The sequence below is a fragment of the Glycine soja genome, chromosome 14, assembly GCF_004193775.1.
Source record: "Glycine soja cultivar W05 chromosome 14, ASM419377v2, whole genome shotgun sequence".
NCBI lineage: Eukaryota > Viridiplantae > Streptophyta > Magnoliopsida > Fabales > Fabaceae > Glycine > Glycine soja.
In genome coordinates this window covers 45505206-45524030 of record NC_041015.1, presented here as the reverse complement: position 1 = coordinate 45524030, position 18825 = coordinate 45505206, and the positions used below count along the sequence as shown (strand labels likewise).

Below are 18825 nucleotides of genomic sequence, written 5' to 3'. Positions count from 1 at the left end.
ATAACTAAAGTTATTACTTTATTTCAAAATAGATGGATCTGATAAGAAAAAATTAATCAAGTAACAAATAAAAAATCTCAAATTACCACTTGTTTTTTAAAAAATAGAACCTTTTAAATTAGATCTACATATTTTTCTTAAAATTAATTAATTCAATCTAGTTCACATGACATACTTTTCTTTTAGAGCAGGCGATCTATCTGCGCGTCAATTTTCAAAACATTTGACTAATTAATGTTTAATGAGAAGAAGTGTCAAAGCTCTTTTTCCCTAACCCAATAGCTCAATGAATTTTCACCCAAAAATACAGAGCACCAAATGAAAACGTGTAATGTTCCTAACTCACTACAAAGTAATGTGCGTTTGTGCCAAAGTGCCACAAATATGTACGCGCAAATTATTTAACGAACAACGCCAACGTGACCTCATGCAATGTGAATGTGAATTTGGATCCGAACGTGCATCATTGTTTGATTTATTAAAAAAATATAGATTATTATATAATAGCTTAATACAAATAAAATAATGTGTCCGTCGGTGTCCCTCATTTCAGGCTCAAGTCAAATGATATATTACATTACCATTAACGAAGCAGCAAAGAAAAAATCCTATGACTTTTAGCAGTGTCTCAAGATCCCCTTTGTTTTCCACATCTCCTTCTATTAGAAAAGGAACAAAAATTAAACACAGTTCTTCAAATGTTTTTAATGGTATTCTTTAATCATGATTAAAGTTTCACCCCTAGTAATCTACATTATAAAAATCTACATTAAAAAACAACATAAATTATTAAACTAAAGCTTTAGTTTTAATTAGAAAAATATAAAAGTATTTAAATAGCTATACATCTAAATTTTGTAAAAAATAGTTCCCCACTTTAATTTCCCTTTTTCTTCTATGCACCATTAGCTTGACCCGCTGGCTTTTGCACCTTATAAAAGTGAAGACAGAACAACGTAAGAAAAGGATCATGTGGCATTTTGATCAATATACGTTCCATTCTTTAGGCACATTAGTTGGCAACTTTTTTCTTGTTGGAGATTTAATTGGGTGCCTTCTTGTGAACTTTTCTATCCTATTGATTTGTTCTGTACATGAATCATGATTCATATTCTCTGTGTGCAGAGAATTAAAATACACGGGTAAATAAAAATAAAGCGCGTTCTGGAACTCTGCCAGTGAAGTTAAGCGCGTTCATTTATTAATTTATATATAACAGCTTATTTACTCCTACGACACTTGTTAATTAATTACTATTACTACCATTTCTTTTTTAGTAGAAATAATGGCTAGTACTACTATTTATAGTACCACTCTCTTTACATGCACTTTTAACATCACATTCTCACCAATATAGGATTTCATTTAATGAATTTAATTTCCTTTTGACCGAAGAATTTCATTTAAGTATATTGTTGCTTGCATTAAAAAGCAAGTTTAGGAGTACTGTCATTTATAGTATTAGTATAACTTTTTTTTTTTTTTACAAAAAATAGTTAAAAATAAAATTACTTTAATTGAATGTTTGCTTTTTTATTTATAATTTTCTTAATCACAGATAAAAAAATAATAATTAAAAAGTAGTTGTTAAAGAAATTAAATAGTAATGTTTGGCTCACTGACCAAAAATAATATTGAAAAGGTTTTATATCTAAATGATGTTATTATTTTTATATCTTTTTGTCTATAAATATATATAAGAGGAAGGTTTTATATCTAAATGATGTTATTATTTTTATATCTTTTTGTCTATAAATATATATAAGAGGATAATACATGTGTATTGTATAAGACCCACAAAATCTATATGACATTTTGTGTAGGACTCACAAAATTTATGACATTCTACTTGACATGACACGTGTCAAACTTTCATGTCAGTCCTGTTCGATCCTGACCCTTATCCCCAACACATAGGTTATCTCTAATCTAACTAATATTTAAATATATTAAATTATCTATAGCGTCACATTATCTAATATAATTATCTTCTGCCTTTATCTATGATTAAAATGTTTTATCTTGACCAACACCCTCGCTTGAACAATTATAAATAAAGATTCTATCGAATCACTCTACACGACGACCTAATCACACACAGTAACAACAACAAGTTCATGTCCCTTTCTCATTTGAACTTATTGTAACATATGCTTGTTTTATTTTCTTTATATATATATTCTTACTTGAGTGTCAAATTCTTTTATATTGTAAGTCTTCCTCTTATTAAAGGTACCTTTACAAATTGACATAAGACCCCATTCAACCAGGTCAATCTAATTCCAAGTTTTGGCAAGAACAACACATATTAAATAATATAGTCACTAACTTCATCTATATTTTCTTTTTAACTTCTTAACATCAATTATCATTATTTTTTTTGTCATATGTGACAAGTTTAATAAAATATTCAAGGAATTAAGTAGAAAGAATGGTATAACTGAAAAGATAATAGTTAATATTATTTGGAAGTTTTAAATAAAAATAAATGCAAACGAAATTCCATTTGAGTAGTAAACAAATAAAAGAAAGAATGAAAGAGTCCTTTTTTGCTTATTGAATAAATATTTTTAAAAGGTTCAAATTTATATAAAAAAACTAATTAAATGAAGAGTAAAATTCACACAATTTCATGAATTATAATAATTTTCATTATATATATATATATATATTATTAACATTTTATCCTTTTAAAGGTCTTTAGAATTACTTTTCAAAAAATACTATTAATTTATTATCATATTATAAATACAACATATTCACGATTTTAATTATTGCTTAACTAATTTTCGATCACAAATTTAGCTAATTACGATCACCAAACCAGACGTGTGAATCAATTACAAATTTCAACATGAATCTTAAGTTTTACAACAACGTTAAATATACTCAAAAGAAAATGAGAATTTTTTCATTTATATTTATCCTATTGAGCTTTGAACATGATTACATATTTTGTCATTTAGCTACTTGTGAACTGTGATCCATAAAAGCAGTTACAGTTTTTTACATCTCTTTTTTAACTATGTTTTTTCTATTTACAAGATTGTACTCAAAATCTTACTTGAAAAATCCAAAATCAATTTCATTTTTGAAGCAAAATAATTATGGGTTTTCTTCAGCCGCATCACATTCTTTTTCCTCTTAAATTATTAATACTAATATTATTATATTGTCCCATGAGTAGTGTTTGTGTCACTATCCGATGAGTACAAAACCTGCTAACCTGCTTGCACACTCAGTTAGAATCACAGTGTCTCTGACTCTCTCTCTCTCTCTCTAATTTTCACTGCGAACACACACACGCTAATCATTCGACGAGGCGAGTGAGTGAGAGAGAAGAATCAGTCACTGATCCACACACACACACAAATCAGAACAAAACCAGGTACAGACGGCGTGCGCTCTTCTTGTGATTTGTGTTGCAAGCAACCAACCACCCTCACACACACACACCCCTCCATAAATCTCTTTTTTTCTTCATTCCAACAAAACAAACAAGGTGCTACTACTAATACTTTTCATCTTTTTCTTCTTAAAATTGTTATTTTTCTTTCTCTCTAGCTTGATCTCAAGTACTCTCACACAGCAAATTACTTTCCCTTCTAAAAAAAAAGAGCTTGTGCCATGGTTAGTAGTGCTTTTCACTGCTCTGTTTCAGTGTTTACCCACCAACCCATTTGGCAATTACCGCGCAACTTTTCTTTTTTCTTTTATAAATGTTGGTTCATTTCCATTTCAATGCTGGGTCCGTGATGGATCTGGTGCGGTGAATTAATTACTGCTCTTCCTTGTCGTTATTCCCCTGTTTTTTGTTCCCTAACGAGAAAAAGTTTGTGTTTTTTTCTTTTTGTTTTTTTAATTGAATATAAATAATGCTGAGTTGGTTTTGTAACTTCACTGCTCTAAATGCACGCCATCAAGTTTGACACGGTTTCTCCTTTTTTTTTTTTGTAGGTTTGCATTTGCTTAACTGGAGCCAGATTCTGTAGCTGGTTCCATCCCAATAAATCTAATGATTCTGGAGTAACTAACTCTCTTCTATTGGTTTCTGAGTTCTCTTGAAGATTTGGTCTTTAATCAAGTGGAATTGGATGTGTGATCTACTTAGCCGACTTCACCTAGTGGCATAAGGCATTTGTTGTTGTAGTATTTATTGGTCTCTGTATAGGTTTATACATTACTAGTGTTAACATAAGAACATTTATTCATAGTTGAACTTGTTTGTGCTACTGTTGTGGTTGGTCAGAGAATGTCTAGGCCTCTGCAAAGAGGTGTGTTAGGTGGGGTTAGGGTCCCTGAGAGGGGCTATGACTTGTGGGACTCCCAATCTAAAGATAAAATAGAAAAGGAAGATTTGGATAGGAGGGGTTCTGCAGATCACAGCCCTTTTGCTTTGAGGTTTCCTCTGAGGGTTCTTTTGGGAAATAATTCTGAGTCAAAATATGGCAATGTCAAAGCTGAGAATGGTTTTGCTTCTGATCCCTTCATGGTTGGCACCCCGCGAAGCCTGCTTAAGTTGATGTTGCTTTCTTTGAAGTTCAGCTTAGTGTTTATAGTTGTTCTGGCTCTTACTGGATCTTTTTGGTGGACTTTGTCGATTTCATCCTCATCAAGAGGTCACATTTACCATGGTTATAGAAGGCTTCAAGAGAAGCTTGTCTCAGACCTTTTGGATATTGGCGAGTTTTCTCGTGGTCCGTTGAGGTTGAAGGAGTCGGAATTCTGTTCTGAGGAGTTTGAAAACTTTGTTCCTTGCTACAATGTTTCTGAGAATGTGGAATTGGGAGTTTCCGATGGCAATGAAGTTGACCGGCAATGCGGCCGTGAGCTTAGGCAGAATTGTTTAGTTCTGCCACCAGTGAATTACAAAATTCCCTTAAGGTGGCCTACTGGAAAAGATGTTATCTGGGTTGCTAATGTGAAGATCTCAGCACAGGAGGTTCTTTCTTCTGGAAGCTTGACAAAGAGGTAAATGACATATGATCATTTCTCCTACTTGCTGTTGCACTTTTGGCTATTTTTGATACCTAAAGTTTTCATTTGTAATTTAATTACAGGATGATGATGCTGGATGAAGAACAAATTTCATTTCGTTCAGCTTCTCATATGTTTGATGGTATTGAAGACTACTCGCATCAAATCGCTGAAATGATTGGACTTAGAAATGAATCTTACCTCATTCAAGCTGGGGTAAATACGTTTGCTCTCTCTTGAAATGGACACATCAAGTGTTTGGTGCTTGATTTTTCATGATGGCCATTATTCATTGTACTTATATTTCAGTAGTTTGATACATGCTCACTGTCAAATTCAGCATACTTAATGCCATCTGTTTTACTCTAAAGAGCTTGTTATCTCCATTCTAGTACTAAAAATATATAAATATTAACTATCTTGGTGAAATGATAAATGAATATTCTAAAAAATATTCACTGTGGGCATAAAATGGTAACCTTGTATATGCCATAAGCCATAACTCTTGTATACATGTACCATCTAAAATTGTTTGTCATAAAGTGCCTTGGAGGGACTTGTTTTAGATTTTTTTTTGGGTTATGGATGCATTGGATCTGAACTCATGGAAGATTGACTGTGATATTCCTTGCCTGAAATCTTATTTGATTGAGAATGTTGTCATCTTAAAATTTGCAGGTTCGAACTATACTAGACATAGGTTGTGGCTATGGTAGCTTTGGAGCACATCTCTTCGACAGTCAGCTTTTGACTATGTGCATTGCAAACTATGAGCCTTCTGGCAGTCAAGTTCAGCTCACTCTGGAGAGGGGTCTTCCTGCTATGATTGCTTCTTTCACTTCAAAGCAGTTGCCATATCCATCTCTTTCCTTTGATATGTTACATTGTGCAAGATGTGGCATTGATTGGGACCAGAAAGGTATCTTTCAACTTTCAATCTATTCTACTTTGTGTTGGACCAAGATGCATTTATCATATTCTGTACTTATTTGACAAAAACATTTATTTTCTGGACTATATAGATGATACATCATACTTTATGTGTCAATGGAAGAAGTTAGTTGTCATCAAATAAGAATAGAATTCACTCCTTGGTTCTTCAATTGCATCTGTGTTGTAATTTTTCCCTATTGAACCTAGACATTCAACACTATTTTGTGACCAATGAAAAATAATGCCAGTTGACTGGCTTCTATTTAGTTCTGGCCCTTTCAACTACGCTAAATACCTAGCTCTTTCTCATTCCGATGAGAAAAGTGTGTTGCTAACCATATATATCACTTGAACTAAAATGCTTTTGTCTTGAATGTCTATAAGTCATTAGGTGCATTCCTTATTTGTTTCTGATGTAACAAAAACTAATTTTTCCGTGCAGAGTTAAGAAAAATATACGGTATATACTTTTGGAAAATACCCATATTTAGTTCTTTGTTACATGGGTTCCTGAAAGTTACACCTATTAAAATAAGTAGACACCTTTTAACGTTTTTTACTTGCCATATTGGTGAAGTATCAAACAAACTGAGGTTGACTTTTGAAACTCTTCCTTCTGAGTTCTGATGTGTAAAGGCATTGAATCTAAATCTAATCCTTCAACTTGCCTTTATTCTGTTTTATTTATCCTCCCCTCCTCTTTGATTTGTGTAGAATTTTTATCAATATTTTAGCACCATGTGATTTATTAACATTCATATTGCATGGTATGGTATAGATGGCCTTCTCCTGATTGAAGCCGATAGACTCTTAAAACCGGGTGGATACTTTGTTTGGACATCACCACTCACAAATGCTCGTAACAAAGAGAATCAGAAAAGGTGGAAGTTTATACAGGATTTTACATTAACACTTTGCTGGGAGCTTCTGTCACAGCAAGATGAAACTGTCGTATGGAAGAAAACTAGTAAAAAAAGTTGCTATGCATCAAGGTAATGCTTTCATGCATGTACTTCTGGAAAATTATTTCACTTATGTGTGTTTTAGGAAACAGATTTCTAGTAAATATATTCTATACAATGTGTATATATTTGTTTACCATTTTGAAATTAATGTCGCCTGATTCTTAGCATGGCCTATATTTACTTCCAGAAAGTCTGGTTCTGGCCCTTCTTTGTGTGGTAGAGGTATTGATGTGGAGACTCCCTATTATCGAGAATTGCTAAACTGCATAGGTGGAACACAGAGCAGCCGTTGGGTTCCAATTGAAAAAAGGGAAAGATGGCCTTCCCGGGCTAACTTGAACAACAACGAGTTGGCAATCTACGGTAATTGTTATGTTCTTCAACGCTAATTTATATAGCTCTTTGTGGAAGTGATTGCATTGTAATTACTGAATCAAATCTCCTATTCATTTGGTTAACTTAGTTTGCCTGTATTTAAATGTACTAGTCTTGCAGCCTGATGAACTTACCGAGGACTCTGACAGCTGGAAAATAGCAGTCCAGAATTATTGGTCACTCATGTCACCTTTAATATTTTCTGATCATCCGAAGAGGCCCGGTGATGAGGACCCTTCACCGCCTTACAACATGTTCAGAAATGTGCTAGACATGAATGCTCATTTTGGTGGCTTTAATTCTGCATTGTTGCAAGCTAGAAAGTCTGTGTGGGTGATGAATGTGGTCCCAATAAGTGGACTCAATTATCTTCCCTTGATCCAGGACAGAGGATTTGTTGGCGTTTTGCATGATTGGTATGCTAATCTCTTTTCTCTTGTTCTTATTTCAAGTGTCATGCTTCTCTACTTCAATAAATTTGTTTTACTTAGCTTAATATGGATTCTCAGACACATGCTAAATTCTTTTTTTCTTCCATTCTTTTATCTCAATCCCTTCTAAACACTTAGAGTTATTGGTATTTCTTTTCTTTTTCCAAAATCTAAAGATTAATTTCATTATCCAGGTCTAACTATTTTTCAGTTGAGGACTGAGGTTTATACCTGTTGTAACATTTACACTTTGTGAACCTTCTCAATTTACACTTTACAACATAATTTACATATTTATTGAACTCGTTGACCATACGGAAGGTTACAGATGTTTTGATAAATAACTCCAAAAATTATGGAGTTATACTTATATGAAATCATCTTATGTTTGCTCAAGAATGAGTAACTGCTTACCAGAGTTGACTAAAAAAATCAAACTTGGTGATTTACCATTTACTTTTCCAATTACACCTGGCTCATAGTCGTTGATAAGATTTTGTGAAGAATAGTTTGTTGATAGGTCCTACATAGAATATAGTTTCCTTAAAAATTATGATTTTTGGTGGCTTCTAGGTGCGAGACTTTTCCAACGTACCCTAGAACCTATGACTTGGTGCATGCAGCAGGACTTCTGTCCCTTGAAACTGAGAAGCACAGATGCTCCATACTTGACCTGTTCATTGAGATAGACAGGATACTTCGCCCAGAGGTATGTGAATTTAGTTAATATTGAACCAAAACTGCTATAGTATTTTCTCATGAAACAGTTCATTAATATTATGTGCAGTTTGTTATGTACAATGTGTACCAATTAGGCAGCCCTTCTATTGTTGAAAGTTGCTGAGTGTGATGTGATCTCTATGTTCATGCTAGATTTTTTTAGAACAATTAAAAATGTTTCATGATTTCATCCTCTATACATGTTCAAGGACTTCTGATATGCTGACATTGGTCATGTGTGCAGGGTTGGGTAATAATTCGCGATACAGTTCCCTTAATAGAATCAGCTAGACCTCTAACGGCACAGCTGAAGTGGGATGCAAGAGTGATAGAAATTGAAAGTGACAGTGATCAGAGACTCCTGATCTGCCAGAAACCTTTCTTCAAGAGACAGGCAAGCTAAAAAGAATTGAAGTTTTGAATAAATTAGACCATAATATACATATATTCATTTTCCATAATGTTCATTTATTACCATAAAGCTCCAAAAGTGGGGGTTGAAAATTTTGAACATAAAAAGAACACAATATATAGAGGAAACAGAGTATCCTTGTCAATGATACCACCACATCATCTATGTAGCCGTAAGGTCTACATAGGGCCATGTAATTACCAAACAAGCCACAGAGCAGATCAGAAACAAGTATACTGGTAGATTAATTTACTTTTCCATGTGATACACACAGATAAAATATTAAGATTGGGAGCATGGTGATACAATAAGTTATTGTTGTAAAATGCTCAGTGGTTGATTCCCCCTTGTAGAATTATTTTTCTGCTATCTTTCTATAGGTTCTTGGATGTTTCTGGTATAAGCTTGGCAAAACTGTACTTTTTAGTTTGTCAATGTTTATAATGTGAAATCAAAATCATATTGTTCATCAATCCATTGAAGATTGTGACTATGACTTCTGGTTGGATAGTGGCAATGGGACATTTTGCTTCCTGATGTAAATCAAGGTAGTAGAACTATCAAGATTTTAATGATAGTAACTCATGTTCTTGGATTTTTAAATTGAAACTAATGATTAAGCCTAAATTTTCAGATAAGGGTTTCAGTAAATCTGATAATAATATAAACGTTAATTATCAGGATAAAGTTGCAAATATTGGATAACTCAACTGACTAACCTACTTCCAAATTGCAATTAAGCCCACTTGGCTTGATCTCAATTCTCATGTTCAAGCCTATACCTTTACATGCTTGCTTGAAAGCACTCAAAATTAATCAATGTGGGATTAAATACTTTTAAAATACTCTAATAAAATCATGCATATTAATTTTGCGAAGATGAGGGTGGGTCGTTAACCAATTTTTCTTCCATACTTTGAGAAGTAATATATCTTTTTACCTTTTTTATCCTAAAACCAAAGTTTAAAATTACATGAGAAGTATTATGTGTAAGATAAATAAATCTACCAAGAACGAATTTATGAGTTTAGAACACTGACATAACATTTACTTGTTGAAGACATGATCAAGAAAACGAGAATAATATGTGTGTAGCGTGACCTTTAGAAACCCAAAAGCTGTCTTTATTTGTCTTATCACATTCTCTAATTCTAGAGTTTTCAATCATGCAAACCCTAGAGAGAAACTAATAATGTGACAACAAAGGAGACCTAGTCTTGCTATTTATCAATCCTAGGCACCTCCCATTATGGGCCCAGTGGTTAGACCCACTTATTTTTTCACACTAATCATAATTAGGTGTCTAAAGCCCGTAAACAATTAATCACATTATTAATGGACTTAAGTATCATCAAAGTTTTACAAAATAAAACATTAAAATCATTAGTAGTCTAGAATAATATATGGGAAAATTTTAACATTTTCCCACCTCGCAAAATTAATTGCACATTTTTTTTTTAATTTTAAAAATGAATCTCGGGCTAATAACATATTTTGGCGACAAAACAAATGATCCCAAGATACAATACCTAATTAAGACTCCATCCAACAAAAAGCCATGTAACACTGATTCATGACAGTAAATACATCTCTCATTGACGCAATAGCTTTCCATGGTTACAAATATTACTGACTTCGTCGACTAGGCATCAATGTGGAGTGTAGTAAGAAATGACGCGACAATGTGATTAAAAAAGTCATATTGTCATTTTCTTCTTTAATCCTCAATTTCTCTCAAGTACTTGAAAGTCAGAGAAATTTCATGATTTATCAAGAAATCATCAAGCATCAGCTCCGATCCTAGTGTCGATCGCTGACACAATGATCCTAACTACACTAAGCTTTAATATCATTATGTCTGAGCACCAATTCTAGTGTCGATCACTAGCACAATGATCCTGACAACATTGAACTTTAATAATCTCACATTTGATACACACACACACAAAAGGAATCATAATAAAATTCATATCATCATTTATCAAAGCTAGTGTAAGATGTCATCAATACATCATTTTCCAAAATTCAAAATAAGGATCCAACAACATGAAAAAAGAAATAACATGAATCTAAAGCTCCCACGAACCAAAAATAACAAAAGAACTCACAATGCCCAAGTTTTCAACTTGTCGTTTTAAAACAACAAGCCTAAGTCCCTTGGTCAACAAATCAACCAACATTTAATTTGTGTCCACATGATCAACCACTATAGAACCATCTTTCACAAGATCTATAACAGTCTAGCAATTCAACTCCAAGTTCTTAGATCCTTTAGAAATCTTATTATTCTTTGTATAAAACATAACAATGTTGATATCACATAAAATCTTCAGTGGCCTAGCGATAGAGTCCACAATGTGAAGTCCTGTCACAAGATTCCTCAACCAAACAACATGAGTACCTACAACAAAACAAGCAATGGACTTTGCTTGCATAGTAAAAGAGGGAACAAGAGTTTGTTTCTTACTCTTCCAAGATATCGCACCCCGTCCATCATAAATATGTATCCATAAGTCGATCTCCTATTGTCAGGGCACCCACCAAGATTTGAATTTGTGTACCCTACAACTTCCAAGTTGTCAACTCTCCTATACACAAACATATACTCCTTAGTCTTCTGCAAGTACCTCATAACCTTCTTGGGAACTATCTAGTGATCATTCCCAGGATTCGATTGGTATATACCAAGAACGCTAAGCAATATCGGGTCTTGTGCATACCTAAGCATAGATGAGGCTACCTAGAGCACTCTGAAAAGGTTTTTCGTTCATCTCTGCTCGCTCAATCTCATTCTCAGGACATTAGTCCTTGTTGAATTTGTCACCTTTGACAACCGAAACATCTCTAGGTTTACAATTTTGTATATTGAATCTCCCTAAGACTCTACCAATGTAAGTCTTTTGAGATAACTCGAGTGTACGGTGCGACCTATCTTTGTGAATCTTAATCCCTAACACAAAAAAGGCCTCATCAAGATCCTTCATGTCAAAAGATCTCGTTAGCATATGTTTTATCGCATGTAGCATGCCAAGGTCATTAGAAGCCAACAATATATCATCCATATATAGCACAAGGAAGATAAATTTGCTCCCATTGACTTTGAGGTATATGCACTATCATCAACCTTATTTTCCTCAAATCCCATGGAGGTCACCACTTCATCAAATTTCAGGTACGGGCGTCTAAAAGCTTGTTTCAAGCCATAAATCGACCTCTTTAGTTTACATACCAAATCCTCATTACCACTAATACAAAAACCTTCAGGCTGTTGCATGTATATTGTCTCATGCCAATAACCATTTAGAAATTATGTCTTCACATCTATTTGGTGCAACTCCAAATCAAAGTGAGATACGAGGGCCATAATGATTCTAAAGGAATCATTTGTTGATACAAGCAATAAAATCTCTTTAAATTCAACACCCTCATTCTATATAAAATCCTTTGCCATTGGTCTAGCCTTGAATATCTCAATGTTACCATTTAAGTCCTTTTTTGTCTTGAAGACCCATTTATAGCCGATTGTCTTAAAATTCTTAGGTAATTCAACTGGCTCCCATACGCCATTAATTGACATAGATTGCATCTCTCCATTCATTGCATGCATCCATATTTCTGGCTGAGGGAAAGAAACAACTTCTTGACTGCTCTTTGGATCAACAATATCTCCAACGTCATATGCATCCTCACTAAGATAGACTTGAAAGTCATCATCAATAGCAGATCTCCTCTCTCTAGTTGACCTCCTTGAAGGAACATATGGAATCTGCTCAGCTAGTTTATGCATTCTCATCGAAATTAGAAGGATTAAGCATATCATTGGCTTGAGAGTCAATTATATCTCCAGTTGCAACTATGGTCCTAACTAGATGTAAATGATTGTTTTCAAGGTTTCTCCCCACATAAATTCTTGCAAGTTACATCTACTTATCATGCTTCTCATCATATCTTTAAGTGTTCTATTACACCTTTTGGCTACACCATTTTGTTTAGAAGTCATAGGCATGGTGTATTGTGGAACTATCCCATAATCCTGCAAGTATAAGGCGAATGGCCCTATATGTTGCCTCGCGGAACCATATTTACCATAACCACGATTAAACCTTACAATCTTGATGACTTTTCTTAACTCCTTTTCAACTTCGGTTTTAAAAATTTTGAACTTTTCAAGTGCTTCAAATCTTTCTTTAATCAAGTAAAGATAATCATATCAGGAAAATCATCAAAGAATGTAATGAAAAAATTTGTCACCACAAATTGTAGAATTTAAAGGTCCACTAATTTATGTATGAATGATCTTTAAAAAGATCTGAACGTCTAGTTATGCCTTTTTTATAGTAAACTTTTCCTTTATACAATCCACACAAGTACCCAAGTCATCAAAAGCCAAGGAAGGTAGAATATATGTCTTTGTCAATCTCTCAACCTTTTCCCTAGAAATATGACCTAAGTGCTTGTGCCACATAAATGATTTTTCTTTAACTTTAGACCTTTTAGAAACAGAATTCTCAATAACTAAGAAATATTATCTGGATCCAAAGACAATTTATATAAACCATCAACTAAAAATCCATAACCAATAATTTGGGAGTTTAACATCAGATTTACTTTCCTATCACCAAAAGTAAAACTAAAACCAAGTTTGACTAAACAATAAACATAAATCAAATTTCTCCTAAAAAAAGGTACATAAAAGGTATCCTTCAAAACCAATTCAAATCCAAAAGGTAAAACTAGGTTGATGTTTCTCACTTTCTCAATACAAACTTCAACATCATTTCCTACCCTTAACTTACTTTTCCTCAAACTAGGCTCCCTTAAATTTATGAACCCCTCTCGATTTTTGCTTGCTCTCTAGCCAAGCCTTGAACTTTCCACAATCAGATTTCTTATTCCCTTTTTCCCTACACCAGAAACACCAAATACCTTTCTTAAAGATAGTTAGTTGTTGATAGAGTGACAAGTATATCAATTCGTCCCAAGTAGTAAAGTTAGAATGGAAGTCCGAGTATTGTATCTACAAGGACTTTGTTTGTATTTAGGTAAATAAATATTTGATTAGTAAAAGAAGTTAAAGAAATTTATTTGAAAAGGTTATGAGAAAAACAATAATTTAAATTGGAAGAAAATTAAATCAAACAAGAGGATAAATTGAACATGAATTAATTAAGGACAAAAAATATAAAAAAATCCAACATTATTGTAGAAGGAAATTTAGAAGATGAGAATGTTGGGAACTTAGTCTACCAGAGCTACTCTTTGATGTGATGTTAATGATTTTTTTCTGTTTATAATTATTTCAATTTACACCTGCATCTACTAGTATACTCTAACTTTGATCCCCCACATGAAAGAGCCTAATTTATGTATTTTCTCTCCCAAAATCCCTATGCAGAACTAAAATAGTAAATTATATTAAGAATAGAGATGTATAACAGACTAAACAAATATCAACCATCCCTAGTGATGACCTTATTTAGATATCCTTTCTGAGTTCTATTAGAAAATAATATTTTCTAATGATACTCCTAAAACTTACCATGTAAATGGATGATCAAGCCACAAACAATAATATTAAGCATAGGAAAATATAATGCAAATGTAATATTCATAAATAAATAGGAAGAGAAATTATATCAAGAGTAGTTGACGGCCAAGTTTCCAACAAAGGAAGTTTAACCTCTGATTGTCATGAAGGTTTTACAATTGCAAGAGGGGAGAAAAGATAAGAAAGGGAATGGGGAAAGAAATGACTCCGAATGTTTGTTTTTTTTTTTCTAGCCTTTGTCTTCTATAAGGAATTGTAATCTCTTGGGATTTCTATGTGTCTTTTCTTTCTTCTCTCTTCTTCTTTTATAGGTGCATATTAATTGACTTTTGAATTAGTATGCTTTCCTTAATTAGTTCTTTTTTCCTTAATTAATCTCCTTTTCTTAATTAGTTTTTTTCCCTTAATTATTTTATTTTTCTTAATTAGTCTTACTTTCCTTAATTATTTTGCTTTTCGTAATTAGCCCTGATTTCCTTAATTAGCTATGTTTTCCTTAATTATTCCAACCTTCTTGAATTATCCTGCTTTTTGGGCTTTATTTTACTTACTAAGCATCATAAATTCATCACTTTTAATATTCTTTGAACAAAAACTTAAATGATGTTAATTTAATAATTATTTGCTCAAAAAGAAAAAATTAGGAGAGAAAAATTACAAATTCTTATATAATTTAACCCCAAAAATATACTTATAATTGACAATTATTATTAGCCTAGAACTTCCTACATTGTGGTGTTGACCTTTACCTGGTTTCTTGAACCCTAGTATCTATGAGAAACATTAAATGCACTCTTTGTATTTTTCTAGTGCCCCTTGCCAAAAGTGGGTTTGCCATGGACTAATGACATGGCTATGTTATTCTTTTCTTTATTGAGTTTCGCTTCCTTGACAACATACCTGGTAATAAGGTCATTCACAGTTCATTTCTCACCAACGGTAAGGTGGACAATTTTAATTTGTGTGAAATTAGTGGATAGACTATTAAAGGCATGTTTAACTATGAATTTTTCATTAAGGTCAATTTGGTGAGATTTAAGCTTGGTTTGGATGTGAACCATCTTTATAATGAATGCCCTTACACCCCTAACATTATATCTTATGTTTTCTAACTGCCTCATTAGACATCTAGACTCGAGAATATTAGATACTTGGTACCTCTTTCTTAGAACATCGAGGAACTCCTTAGCTGTCGCTTTCTTTAGCAGATCACTCAGAAGATGTTCAAAGACATTATTCTTGATAGCAATCAAATTCAACCTTTTAGACCTCTCTCACTTAGCCAAAAGTTCCTTCTATTCATACGTGCTCTTTGAATTGATTACAAACTCATCCTCACATAAAGCTAAATGAAGATCATAAATTCCCAAAGAGAACTCCAGATCTTGCTTCCAATTATGGTAATTTGATGCATTCAAGATCTCAATGAAAGCAAAATAGTTGTTCACAAAAAAGTTCACTATTAAGTCAAAATAAGAATGCATTAGGACATATTACAAGACAAGATATAGTTGACAAAAAAAAAAGAAACAAGCTATCAATGAGGCCAATATAATAGCACATTCCCATTTGGGCAAAATGCACAAACCAAAGTTACAACCTAGGCCAATATCTCATATGGGTTAATCCATGAACATACACAAAATTCAAAAAATTGTCCCCTTTGAGCAGACTAATCCCTCAACTCGGTGCATTCCCTAGTAACTTCATCCATTCTTAACTTTTTAACCCAAACATACATCCCCCACCCCCCCCCCCCCCCCCCCCCACCCCCCTTGGGCAAACAATCACATGAAAAGACTAAAAGCATTCCTCAAACTACAAAAAAATTTCATGAATTGATATAAGTCATCCCACTTTGGCGGTAATGACTTATAATAACCTATGAAAATTTTCATATAGGAATCAATTTTCTCTTGTCCAAAACCATGACCGGTCAATAGGAAAATGCATCAAAAGAGCATCATTATTGACCACAAATTAATTAAAGAGCATTCTCCACATGTTTTGAACTCAAACAGTAATAACCATAAATTAAGGCATTCTAGCATTTAAAATTTAACTAAACAAATATCAACAATATTCATAATAACAAAAATTAATAGGATGTAGAAGATATATATTTCAATTATTAACACTAGTTCATACTTATAAAAGAAAATAAAAAATTAGCACATTCAAGTAACATGAATAGGTTTGGTTTAGTGAGTATATCATAGATTTGAACTCGCAAGACGTTAACCACAAATTCATTATAAGTAATTCCCAATAAATCATGTTGAAACCCCACATACATCATGAAACAAATTGTGTACAAGAGGTTCAACATAAAAAAAACTCAATGTGCATTCAGTAACCAATATAATAAATAGTATTTATTAATGTACAACAACTAGCTTAAATTGAAAAAGAAAAAATAACTTAATACCATCATTATTGAAAACACACAAAATAACAAATCCTTTTTTTATCCATACAAGATAACAAAATGCGTACATAATTGTTTATATTGCTATAAGTAAATGCTTACATAATATAATATCATATTTATTGGTACAAAAGATCGTAGGGATAGCAATTCAGTTAAAAAAATCGAATTTCCCAATTGCAATTAACAACGAACGCGCAATGATAATCAAAATCAAATGAATGTAATAAATAACGATAAAGTTTTAAATCATATAAAAATTGGCTTTGATGCTAAATATAAGATTAATAAATCTATCAAAAACAAATTTATATGAATTTAAAATACTAACATAATATTTACTTGTCGGACATATGATCAAGAAGATGAGAATGACCTATGTATAGTACAATCCTAAGAAACCCAAAAGTTAAGTCTTTCTTTATCTGATCACACTAGCCAATTCTGAAGTTTTTAATGGGAGCAAACCTTAGAGAGCAATTGATAACATGACGGTAAAGAGAACCATCCTTGATTAGACCTACACTATTTTTTCACACTAATAAAAATTAAGTGTTCAAAACTTGTAAATAATTAATCATATTATTAATGGGCTTAAGTATGATCAAATGAATCATAATATTAATTTGTTTTTAGGAAAATAAAATATTATAATTAATTATAACCTATAAGAATATATTAGAAAATTCTAACAGTGTTGAAAGCTGTTATGGACTATGATCATGGCCTTTAGTTGACGTAATTTTAAATTATAATAGTCAAATAATTTCTGGAAAAAAATAAAGATATTGTGCTGAGTGTGTAAAATAAATTACTGAATCTAAATGGTAAGGAAATGTCCAAACATATATTAGTTTCATCACAAAAGAAAAGTTCACATTTAAAAACTTTGAACGAGTGCATCGATGACAACTCTTATAACACTAGATATTTTACAAAAGCATCCATGACAACTCTATTTTACAATTTAAAATATTTGACAATTAATTCAAAATTTTGTAAACTACAATTGCAGAATAGAATAATTCTAATATAGATAGAGCAAACAGAAGTTTACAAAAAAAAGGGCATATTTCCCATTTATTTTACCATAATTTGAGAAATTTTGTATACAATAATTAAGTGAAGAGGAAATTCTCACCAAAATTTTCAGTGTCAAATTTTTGTTGTATTTGCTTTTAATTCTATTGTAGTTTTAAACTTATAAAGAATCTATTTATTTTATTATAATAAATAATTTCATTTAATTTGATGCCAGATATTCTTCTTTCGAAACAATTCAAACATCTTATTCTTATAATAATGAGATGGACTGCACACCACATATGAATTAAGATGTTATTTAACAAGAAAATGAAATGACATAGCTTCTTTACTGATTGAAATTTACATATATCTGACAATATAATTATTTTTATATAAAAAATTAACACTATATGTAATATATAATTTCTTTATTAATACCATGTGTATATATATATATATATATATATATATATATATATATATATATTATTTCTTATTTAATTTATATATATATATATATATATATATATATATATATATATATATTATTTCTTATTTAATTTTTATCTTCTTCATTTACATGCGTTTGAAAAATACAACCAAAAACTCTTGCTTGTCAATTTTGTTGTTCACAAGACCTTTTGCCTAACAGTAATATGTAAAGACGTTCAATATTAAAAATTTCTCTTTACTTCATTGGATGTAACAAAAGGTGTGTGTGACTATTAAAACAACATCATAGTAATTAGTTTTATATGTTGTTTTTGTATTATTGAACAGAACCGACCTTAGCTCAGTTGGTAGAGCGGAGGACTGTAGTTGGTTAATTACCTAATAGACATCCTTAGGTCGCTGGTTCGAATCCGGCAGGTCGGATTTTTCTTATCATATTTTTTTATTACTTTAGTATTTATGCTGTTTAATAATCTAACTTCACCGTTAATTTTCCCCTCTTAAAAGCTCAAGAAATTATTAGAACAAACTTTATGCACTGTTATGTTGAAAGAAAG

At 32.1% G+C, this 18825-nt stretch overlaps 1 protein-coding gene and 1 non-coding gene across 3 annotated transcripts; both read left to right on the top strand.

Annotated features, from left to right (window-relative positions):
* Window positions 1-3220: 3220 nt before the first annotated feature.
* LOC114384644 (probable pectin methyltransferase QUA2) lies at window positions 3221-9306 on the top strand. Of its 2 annotated transcripts, none has more exons than XM_028344354.1 (9): window positions 3221-3388; window positions 3958-4971; window positions 5061-5193; window positions 5656-5896; window positions 6689-6902; window positions 7063-7238; window positions 7363-7666; window positions 8255-8390; window positions 8646-9306. In XM_028344354.1, the coding sequence occupies exons 2-9, from the start codon at window positions 4253-4255 to the stop codon at window positions 8802-8804; spliced, it is 2082 nt and encodes a 693-aa protein (XP_028200155.1). In that variant the 5' UTR covers window positions 3221-3388; window positions 3958-4252; the 3' UTR covers window positions 8805-9306. The 2 variants fall into 2 exon arrangements, with proteins under 2 accessions (XP_028200155.1, XP_028200154.1); XM_028344353.1 differs by having other exon boundaries at window positions 3221-3502.
* Window positions 9307-18597: 9291 nt separating this feature from the next.
* TRNAY-GUA lies at window positions 18598-18691 on the top strand. The gene is made up of 2 exons: window positions 18598-18634; window positions 18656-18691. It is a non-coding gene; the product is annotated as a tRNA-Tyr (tRNA).
* The last annotated feature ends 134 nt before the right edge of the window (window positions 18692-18825 follow it).

Coding starts and splice junctions, on each gene's coding strand:
- LOC114384644 (XM_028344354.1), top strand. CDS start 4,253: ATGTCTAGGCCTCTGCAAAGAGGTGTGTTAGGTGGGGTTAGGGTCCCT. Junction 4,972..5,060: donor TCTGGAAGCTTGACAAAGAG/GTAAATGACATA, acceptor ATTTAATTACAG/GATGATGATGCTGGATGAAG. Junction 7,667..8,254: donor GTTGGCGTTTTGCATGATTG/GTATGCTAATCT, acceptor GGTGGCTTCTAG/GTGCGAGACTTTTCCAACGT.